General features: G+C 34.4%; 1 protein-coding gene across 1 annotated transcript in view; it reads right to left on the bottom strand.

Moving 5' to 3' along the window:
* The window catches only part of TLCD3B (TLC domain containing 3B), a 148,495-nt gene extending 135,858 nt beyond the window's left edge, over positions 1–12,637 (bottom strand). The window contains exon 1 of the mRNA XM_088457441.1: positions 12,369–12,637. Within this exon, the coding sequence (XP_088313567.1) occupies positions 12,369–12,493 (125 nt within the window). The 5' untranslated portion in view covers positions 12,494–12,637. The remainder of the gene's footprint in view (positions 1–12,368) is intronic.
* Positions 12,638–13,493: the final 856 nt, after the last annotated feature.

The raw sequence follows: 13,493 nt of genomic DNA, 5'->3' as shown, positions 1-13,493 counted from the left end.
GTATGAGATACAAAGTGTATACAGTATTATATACACAGCACAGTGATACAATGTATGATATACACAGTGTATACAGTATTATATACACAGCACAGTGATACAATGTATGATATACACAGTGTATACAGTATTATATACACAGCACAGTGATACAATGTATGAGATACACAGTGTATACAGAATTATATATAAACAGCACAGTGATAGAATGTATGATATACACAGTGTATACAGTATTATATATACACAGCACAGTGATACAATGAATGATATACACAGTGTATACAGAATTATATACACAGCACAGTGATACAATGTATGAGATACACAGTGTATACAGTATTATATACACAGCACAGTGATACAATGTATGAGATACACAGTGTATACAGTATTATATAAACACAGCACAGTGATAGAATGAATGAGATACACAGTGTATACAGTATTATATATACACAGCACAGTGATACAATGTATGAGATACACAGTGTATACAGTATTATATACACAGCACAGTGATACAATGTATGAGATACACAGTGTATACAGTATTATATATACACCGCACAGTGATACAATGTATGAGATATACAGTGTATACAGTATTATATACACAGCACAGTGATACAATGTAAGAGATACACAGTGTATACAGTATTATATATATACACAGCACAGTGATACAATGTATGAGATACACAGTGTATACAGTATTATATGCACAGCACAGTGATAAAATGTATGATATACACAGTGTATACAGTATTATATATACACAGCACAGTGATACAATGTATGATATACACAGTGTATACAGAATTATATGCACAGCACAGTGATACAATGTATGAGATACACAGTGTATACAGTATTATATGCACAGCACAGTGATACAATGTATGATATACACAGTGTATACAGTATTATATATATATACACAGCACAGTGATACAATGTATGAGATACACAGTGTATACAGTATTATATGTACACAGCACAGTGATACAATGTATGATATACACAGTGTATACAGTATTATATACACAGCACAGTGATACAATGTATGATATACACAGTGTATACAGTATTATATACACAGCACAGTGATACAATGTATGAGATACACAGTGTATACAGTATTATATACACAACACAGTGATACAATTTATGAGATACACAGCGTATACAGTATTATAAGCACAGAACAGTGATAGAATGTATGATATACACAGTGTATACAGTATTATATACACAGCACAGTGATACAATGTATGAGACACACAGTGTATACAGTATTATATACACAGCACAGTGATACAATGTATGATATACACAGTGTATACAGTATTATATACACAGCAGTGTGATACAATGTACAAGATACACAGTGTATACAGTATTATATGCACAGCACAGTGATACTATGTATGAGATACACAGTGTATACAGTATTATATATATACAGCACAGTGATACAATGTATGAGATACACAGTGTATACAGTATTATATATACACAGCACAGTGATACAATGTATGATATACACAGTGTATACAGTATTATATACACAGCACAGTGATACAATGTATGAGATACACAGTGTATACAGTATTATATACACAGCACAGTGATACAGTGTATGAGATACACAGTGTATACAGTATTATATATAAACAGCACAGTGATGAAATGTATGAGATACACAGTGTATACAGTATTATATATACACAGCACAGTGAAACAATGTATGAGATACACAGTGTATACAGTATTATATATACACAGCACAGTGATACAATGTATGAGATACACAGTGTATACTGTATTATATATACACACAGCACAGTGAAACAATGTATGAGATACACAGTGTATACAGTATTATATATACACAGCACAGTGATACAATGTATGATATACACAGTGTATACAGTATTATATATACACAGCACAGTGATACAATGTATGAGATACACAGTGTATACAGTATTATATACACACAGCACAGTGATACAATGTATGAGATACACAGTGTATACAGTATTATATATACACAGCACAGTGATACAATGTATGAGATACACAGTGTATACAGTATTATATATACACACCATAGTGATACAATGTATGAGATACACAGTGTATACAGTATTATATATACACAGCACAGTGATACAATGTAAGAGATACACAGTGTATACAGTATTATATACACAGCACAGTGATAAAATGTATGAGATACACAGTGTATACAGTATTATATATACACAGCACAGTGATACAATGTATGATATACACAGTGTATACAGTATTATATATACACACAGCACAGTGATACAATGTATGATATACACAGTATATACAGTATTATATATACACAGCACAGTGATACAATGTATGATATACACAGTGTATACAGTATTATATATACACAGCATAGTGATACAATGTATGAGATACACAGTGTATACAGTATTATATATACACAGCACAGTGATACAATGTAAGAGATACACAGTGTATACAGTATTATATATACACAGCACAGTGATACTATGTATGAGATACACAGCGTATACAGTAATATATATACACAGCACAGTGATACAATGTATGAGATACACAGTGTATACAGTATTATATATACACAGCACAGTGATAAAATGTATGAGATACACAGTGTATACAGTATTATATGCACAGCACAGTGATAAAATGTATGAGATACACAGTGTATACAGTATTATATATACACAGCACAGTGATACAATGTAAGAGATACACAGTGTATACAGTATTATATATACACAGCACAGTGATACAATGTATGATATACACAGTGTATACAGTATTATATATACACAGCACAGTGATACAATGTATGATATACACAGTGTATACAGTATTATATGCGCAGAACAGTGATAGAATGTATGATATATACAGTGTATACAGTATTATATATACACAGCACAGTGATACAATGTATGATATACACAGTGTATACAGTATTAAATATATACACAGCACAGTGATACAATGTATGATATACACAGTGTATACAGTATTATATATACACAGCACAGTGATAGAATGTATGATATACACAGTGTATACAGTATTATATGCACAGCACAGTGATACTATGTATGATATACACAGTGTATACAGTATTATATACACAGCACAGTGATACAATGTATGATATACACAGTGTATACTGTATTATATATATATATATATACACTGCACAGTGATACAATGTATGAGATACACAGTGTATACAGTATTATATGCACAGCACAGTGATAGAATGTATGATATACACAGTGTATACAGTATTATATACACAGCACAGTGATACAATGTATGAGATACACAGTGTATACAGTATTATATATACACAGAACAGTGATAGAATGTATGATATACACAGTGTATACAGTATTATATGCACAGCACAGTGATACAATGTATGATATACACAGTGTATACAGTATTATATACACAGCACAGTGATACAATGTATGAGATACACAGTGTATACAGTATTATATATACACAGAACAGTGATAGAATGTATGATATACACAGTGTATACAGTATTATATACACAGCACAGTGATACAATGTATGAGATACACAGTGTATACAGTATTATATACACAGCACAGTGATACAATGTGTGATATACACAGTGTATACAGTATTATATATATACACAGCACAGTGATACAATGTATGAGATACACAGTGTATACAGTATTATATACACAGCACAGTGATACAATGTGTGATATACACAGAGTATACAGTATTATATACACAGCACAGGAATACAATGTATGATATACACAGTGTATACAGTATTATATACACAGCACAGTGATACAATGTATGATATACACAGTGTATACAGTATTATATATACACAGCACAGTGATACAATGTATGAGATACACAGTGTATACAGTATTATATATACACAGCACAGTGATACAGTGTATGAGATACACAGTGTATACAGTATTATATATAAACAGCACAGTGATGAAATGTATGAGATACACAGTGTATACAGTATTATATACACAGCACAGTGATATGCACAGTGTATACATTATTATATATACACAGCACAGTGATACAATGTATGAGATACACAGTGTATACAGTATTATATATACACAGCACAGTGATACAATGTATGAGATACACAGTGTATACAGTATTATATATACACAGCACAGTGATACAATGTATGAGATACACAGTGTATACAGTATTATATATACACAGCACAGTGATACAATGTATGAGATACACAGTGTATACAGTATTATATACACAACACAGTGATACAATTTATGAGATACACAGCGAATATAGTATTAGATGCACAGAACAGTAATAGAATGTATGATATACACAGTGTATACAGTATTATATATACACAGCACAGTGATACAATGTATAAGATACACAGTGTATACAGTATTATATATACACAGCACAGTGATACAATGTATGAGATACACAGTGTATACAGTATTATATACACAACACAGTGATACAATTTATGAGATACACAGCGTATACAGTATTATATGCACAGAACAGTGATACTATGTATGATATACACAGTGTATACAGTATTATATATACACAGCACAGTGATACAATGTATGAGATACACAGTGTATACAGTATTATATATATACACAGCACAGTGATACAATGTATGAGATACACAGTGTATACAGTATTATATACACAGCACAGTGATACAATGTATGATATACACAGTGTATACAGTATTATATGCACAGCACAGTGATACTATGTATGATATACACAGTGTATACAGTATTATATACACAGCACAGTGATATACACAGTGTATACAGTATTATATGCACAGCACAGTGATAAAATGTATGAGATACACAGTGTATACAGTATTATATATACACAGCACAGTGATACAATGTATGAGATACACAGTGTATACAGTATTATATATACACAGCACAGTGATACAATGTATGAGATACACAGTGTATACAGTATTATATATACACAGCACAGTGATACAATGTATGAGATACACAGTGTATACAGTATTATATGCACAGCACAGTGATAAAATGTATGAGATACACAGTGTATACAGTATTATATGCACAGCACAGTGATAAAATGTATGAGATACACAGTGTATACAGTATTATATATACACAGCACAGTGATACAATGTATGATATACACAGTGTATACAGTATTATATGCACAGCACAGTGATACTATGTATGATATACACAGTGTATACAGTATTATATGCACAGCACAGTGATAAAATGTATGAGATACACAGTGTATACAGTATTATATATACACAGCACAGTGATAAAATGTATGAGATACACAGTGTATACAGTATTATATATACACAGCACAGTGATACAATGTATGAGATACACAGTGTATACAGTATTATATGCACAGAACAGTGATAGAATGTATGATATATACAGTGTATAAATTATTATATATACACAGCACAGTGATACAATGTTTGATATACACAGTGTATACAGTATTATATATACACAGCATAGTGATAGAATGTATGATATACACAGTGTATACAGTATTATATGCACAGCACAGTGATACTATGTATGAGATACACAGTGTATACAGTATAATATGCACAGAACAGTGATACAATGCATGAGATACACAGTGTATACAGTATTATATGCACAGCACAGTGATACAATGTATGAGTTACACAGTGTATACAGTATAATATGCACAGCACAGTGATAAAATGTATGATATATACAGTGTATAAATTATTATATATACACAGCACAGTGATACAATGTTTCATATACACAGTGTATACAGTATTATATATATACACAGCACAGTGATACAATGTATGATATACACAGTGTATACAGTATTATATATACACAGCATAGTGATAGAATGTATGATATACACAGTGTATACAGTATTATATGCACAGCACAGTGATACTATGTATGAGATACACAGTGTATACAGTATAATATGCACAGAGCAGTGATACAATGTGTGAGATACACAGTGTATACAGTATTATATATACACAGCACACTGATACTATGTATGAGATACACAGTGTATACAGTATTATATGCACAGCACAGTGATAAAATGTATGAGATACACAGTGTATACAGTATTATATATACACAGCACAGTGATACAATGTTTGATATACACAGTGTATACAGTATTATATATATACACAGCACAGTGATACAATGTATGATATACACAGTGTATACAGTATTATATATACACAGCATAGTGATAGAATGTATGATATACACAGTGTATACAGTATTATATGCACAGCACAGTGATACTATGTATGAGATACACAGTGTATACAGTATAATATGCACAGAACAGTGATACAATGTATGAGATACACAGTGTATACAGTATTATATGCACAGCACAGTGATACAATGTATGAGATACACAGTGTATACAGTATTATATGCACAGCACAGTGATAAAATGTATGAGATACACAGTGTATACAGTATTATATGCACAGCACAGTGATACAATGTATGAGATACACAGTGTATACAGTATTATATGCACAGCACAGTGATACAATGTATGATATACACAGTGTATACAGTATTATATATACACAGCACAGTGATACAATGTATGAGATACACAGTGTATACAGTATTATATATACACAGCACAGTGATACAATGTATGAGATACACAGTGTATACAGTATTATATATACACAGCACAGTGATACAATGTATGAGATACACAGTGTATACAGTATTATATGCACAGCACAGTGATACAATGTATGATATACACAGTGTATACAGTATTATATATACACAGCACAGTGATACTATGTATGAGATACACAGCGTATACAGTAATATATATACACAGCACAGTGATACAATGTATGAGATACACAGTGTATACAGTATTATATGCACAGCACAGTGATAAAATGTATGAGATACACAGTGTATACAGTATTATATATACACAGCACAGTGATACAATGTATGAGATACACAGTGTATACAGTATTATATATACACAGCACAGTGATACAATGTATGAGATACACAGTGTATACAGTATTATATGCACAGCACAGTGATACAATGTATGATATATACAGTGTATACATTATTATATATACACAGCACAGTGATACAATGTATGATATACACAGTGTATACAGTATTATATATATACACAGCACAGTGATACAATGTATGATATACACAGTGTATACAGTATTATATATACACAGCATAGTGATAGAATGTATGATATACACAGTGTATACAGTATTATATGCACAGCACAGTGATACTATGTATGATATACACAGTGTATACAGTATTATATGCACAGCACAGTGATAAAATGTATGAGATACACAGTGTATACAGTATTAAATGCACAGCACAGTGATACTATGTATGAGATACACAGTGTATACAGTATAATATGCACAGAACAGTGATACAATGTATGAGATACACAGTGTATACAGTATTATATGCACAGCACAGTGATACTATGTATGATATACACAGTGTATACAGTATTATATGCACAGCACAGTGATACAATGTATGAGATACACAGTGTACACAGTATTATATATACACAGCACAGTGATACTATGAGATACACAGTGTATACAGTATTATATGCACAGCACAGTGATACAATGTATGAGATACACAGTGTATACAGTATTATATGCACAGCACAGTGATACAATGTATGAGATACACAGTGTATACAGTATTATATGCACAGAACAGTGATACTATGTATGAGATACACAGTGTATACAGTATTATATGCACAGCACAGTGATACAATGTATGAGATACACAGTGTATACAGTATTATATACACAGCACAGTGATACTATGTATGAGATACACAGTGTATACAGTATTATATGCACAGCACAGTGATACAATGTATGAGATACACAGTGTATACAGTATTATATGCACAGAACAGTGCTACAATGTATGAGATACACAGTGTATACATTATTATATATATACACTGCACAGTGATACAATGTACGAGATACACAGTGTATACAGTATTATATGCACAGCACAGTGATACAAAGTATGAGATACACAGGACGTCATTCAGAGTCGGTCGAAGCGGCCGCACGGTCGTATAGAAAAGGGGTCGGATATGCAAATGATGCACACGCATGTTGCGTCCCTAAGGTGGGATCGTTAGCTGGCCGACCAAGGGGTGGATGCGGTCGGATCGCTAAAAATACGCCCTCTTCTCGTACGCATAACACGTCATCTCCGGCTACATAAGGATTAATCGCGAGCATCGTATGCCATCGGAACTGGTCGTAGAGCTAAAGGTTGACCTGAACCTCTCTTAAGCTCTACGATCATGTCAGTGTAAAACCTCCCCTGTCACGTGTGCCATGACACTACTTTGTTAATTATGCACTCCCTTAAAACGCCCTTCGCATAATGAGGCACGCCTGCATTCGGATCTCCACACCGTCGTTTTCAAGCACCGTCCATGTTACCACCCACAAATGCCGCAATCTGTCACTCAAACTATCGACCTGGCGGTGTTCAAGGAGAGAGAACTTTCTGATCATAGCCGCTAGTTTGCGCACGTGCATTGCGAACTGTACGCATGCGCAGATCAGCGAACATTGCCTGCGTACGACCATGCGGCCGCTTCGACCGACTCTGAATGAAGTCCACAGTGTATACAGTATTATATATACACAGCACAGTGATACAATGTATGAGATATACAGTGTATACAGTATTATATATACACAGCACAGTGATACAATGTATGAGATACACAGTGTATACAGTATTATATATACACAGCACAGTGATACTATGTATGAGAAACACAGTGTATACAGTATTATATATACACAGCACAGTGATACAATGTATGATATACACAGTGTATACAGTATTATATATACACAGCACAGTGATACTATGTATGAGATACATAGCGTATACAGTAATATATATACACAGCACAGTGATACAATGTATGAGATACACAGTGTATACAGTATTATATATAAAACACAGTGATACAATTTATGAGATACACAGTGTATACAGTATTATATACACAGCACAGTGATACAATGTATGAGATACACAGTGTATACAGTATTATATATACACAGCACAGTGATACTATGTATGAGATACAAAGTGTATACAGTATTATATATACAACACAGTGATACAATTTATGAGATACACAGTGTATACAGTATTATATACACAGCACAGTGATACAATGTATGAGATACACAGTGTATACAGTATTATATATATATATATATACACACAGTACAGTGATACTATGTATGAGATACACAGTGTATACAGTATTATATACACAGCACAGTGATACAATGTATGATATACACAGTGTATACAGTATTATATATACACAGCACAGTGATACAATGTATGATATACACAGTGTATACAGTATTATATATACACAGCACAGTGATACAATGTATGAGATACACAGTGTATACAGTATTATATACACAGCACAGTGATACAATGTATGAGATACACAGTGTATACAGTATTATATGCACAGCACAGTGATACTATGTATGAGATACACAGTGTATACAGTATTATATATACACAGCACAGTGATACTATGTATGAGATACACAGTGTATACAGTATTATATAAACACAGCACAGTGATACAATGTATGAGATACACAGTGTATACAGTATTATATATACACAGCACAGTGATACAATGTATGAGATACACAGTGTATACAGTATTATATACACAGCACAGTGATACTATGTATGAGATACACAGTGTATACAGTATTATATACACAGCACAGTGATATACACAGTGTATACAGTATTATATACACAGCACAGTGATACAATGTATGATATACACAGTGTATACAGTATTATATATACACAGCACAGTGATACAATGTATGAGATACAGAGTGTATACAGTATTATATATACACAGCACAGTGATACAATGTATGAGATACACAGTGAATACAGTATTATATATACACACCATAGTGATACAATGTATGATATACACAGTGTATACAGTATTATATACACAGCACAGTGATACAATGTATGACATACACAGTGTATACAGTATTATATACACAGCATAGTGATGCAATGTATGATATACACAGTGTATACTGTATTATATATATATATATATACACTGCACAGTGACACAATGTATGAGATACACAGTGTATACAGTATTATAAGCACAGCACAGTGATACAATGTATGAGATACACAGTGTATACAGTATTATATGCACAGCACAGTGATACAATGTATGAGATTCACAGTGTATCCAGTATTATATACACAGCATAGTGATACAATGTATGACATATACAGTGTATACAGTATTATATGCACAGCACAGTGATACAATGTATGATATACACAGTGTATACAGTATTATATATATATATGCAAACAGCACAGTGATACAATGTATGATATACACATTGTATACAGTATTATATATACACAGCACAGTGATTCAATGTATGATATACACAGTGTATACAGTATTATATATACACAGCACAGTGATACAATGTATGAGATACACAGTGTATACAGTATTATATACACAGCACAGTGATACAATGTATGATATACACAGTGTACACAGTATTATATATACACAGCACAGTGATACAATGTATGAGATACACAGTGTGTATACAGTATTATATGCACAGCACAGTGATAGAATGTATGAGATACACAGTGTGTATACAGTATTATATATACACCGCACAGTGATACAATGTATGAGATACACAGTGTATATAGTATTATATACACAGCACTGTGATACAATGTATGAGATACCCAGAGTATATAGTATTATATATACACAGCACAGTGATACAATGTATGAGATACACAGTGTATACAGTATTATATATACACAGCATAGTGATACAATGTATGAGATACACAGTGTATACAGTATTATATATACACAGCACAGTGATACAATGTATGAGATACACAGTGTATACAGTATTATATATACACAGCACAGTGATACAATGTACGATATACACAGTGTATACAGTATTATATATACACAGCACAGTGGTACAATGTATGAGATACACAGTGTATACAGTATTATATGCACAGAACAGTGATACTATGTATGAGATACACAGTGTATACAGTATTATATATACACAGCACAGTAATACAATGTATGAGATACACAGTGTATACAGTATTATATACACAGCACAGTGATACAATGTATGAGATACACAGTGTATACAGTATTATATATATATACACAGCACAGTGATACAATGTATGATATACACAGTGTATACAGTATTATATATATATACACAGCACAGTGATACTATGTATGAGATACACAGTGTATACAGTATTATATGCACAGCACAGTGATACAATATATGATATACACAGTGTATACAGTATTATATATACACAGCACAGTGATACAATGTATGAGATACACAGTGTATACAGTATTATATGTACACAGCACAGTGATACTATGTATGAGATACACAGTGTATACAGTATTATATGTACACAGCACAGTGATACAATGTATGATATACACAGTGTATACAGTATTATATGCACAGCACAGTGATACAATGTATGATATACACAGTGTATACAGTATTATATATACACACCATAGTGATACAAGGTATGATATACACAGTGTATACAGTATTATATGTACACAGCACAGTGATACAATGTATGATATACACAGTGTATACAGTATTATATGCACAGCACAGTGATACTATGTATGATATACACAGTGTATACAGTATTATATGCACAGCACAGTGATACTATGTATGAGATACACAGTGTATACAGTATTATATATACACAGCACAGTGATACTATGTATGAGATACACAGTGTATACAGTATTATATGCACAGCACAGTGATACAATGTATGAGATACACAGTGTATACAGTATTATATATACACAGCACAGTGATACTATGTATGATATACACAGTGTATACAGTATTATATATACACAGCACAGTGATACTATGTATGATATACACAGTGTATACAGTATTATATGCACAGCACAGTGATACTATGTAACAGACTGGGAGAAGCTGCAGTGTCAGACCCCCCGGCCGCCCCCCTCTCCCCGGGTACCTGGCGGACACTATGACGGTGTTGGATTCCTCCCCACGGAAGAGCCGCAGCCTCCGCAGTCCGGCCTTGGAGAGAAGGAAGAGGCCCGGGAAGAAGAGGCTGCCAGCCGCCAGGACATGGACCATTGCGGCAGCGGAGAGGATGGAGCGGAGAGAGCCGGGGGAGGGGGCGCATCAGCCAGACAGACAAAGGCAGCAGCAGCAGCGGGGAGGGGGCTGTGTGCTGCTGCTGGTACCCTGCTCAGGGATGCTGCTGTACTCCCCCCCACAGCCAGGCACACAGGGCAGGGGGAGGAGGGGTTACACAGCCTGGGTGTGCTGCCAGCCCCCCTCCTAATCCGGGATCACCGTATCACAGGGGGCCACACACACCCTGGGGTCATACTCACCATTCACATGGGGATACCACACACCCTGGGGTCATACTCATCATTCACATGGGGATACCACACACCCTGGGGTCATACTCATCATTCACATGGGGATACCACACACCCTGGGGTCATACTCATTATATCACATGGGGATACCACACACCCTGGGGTCATACTGATTATATCACATGGGGATACCACACACCCTAGGGTCATACTCATTATATCACATGGGGATACCACACACCCTAGGGTCATACTCATTATATCACATGGGGGCCACACACCCTGGGGTCATACTCATTATATCACATGGGGATACCACACACCCTGGGGTCATACTCATTATATCACATGGGGATACCACACACCCTGCGTTCATACTCATTATATCACATGGGGATATCACACACCCTAGGGTCATACTCATTATATCACATGGGGGCCACACACCCTGGGTCATACTCATTATATCACATGGGGATACCACACACCCTGAGGTCATACTCATTATATCACATGGGGATACCACACACCCTGGGGTCATACTCATTATATCACATGGGGGCCCCAGACACCCTGGGGTCATACTCATTATATCACATGGAGACCCCACACACCCTGGGGTCATACTCATTATACCACATGGGGATCCCACACACCCTGGGGTCCTACTCATAATATCCACATGGAGGCCCCACACACCCTGGGGTCCTACTCATAATATCCACATGGAGGCCCCACACACCCTG

Source organism: Taudactylus pleione, unplaced genomic scaffold (assembly GCF_031769625.1).
Source record: "Taudactylus pleione unplaced genomic scaffold, aTauple2 ptg000762l, whole genome shotgun sequence".
NCBI lineage: Eukaryota > Metazoa > Chordata > Amphibia > Anura > Myobatrachidae > Taudactylus > Taudactylus pleione.
The sequence above is the reverse complement of the archived record's forward strand: the minus strand, read 5'-3'. Positions and strand labels throughout refer to the sequence as shown.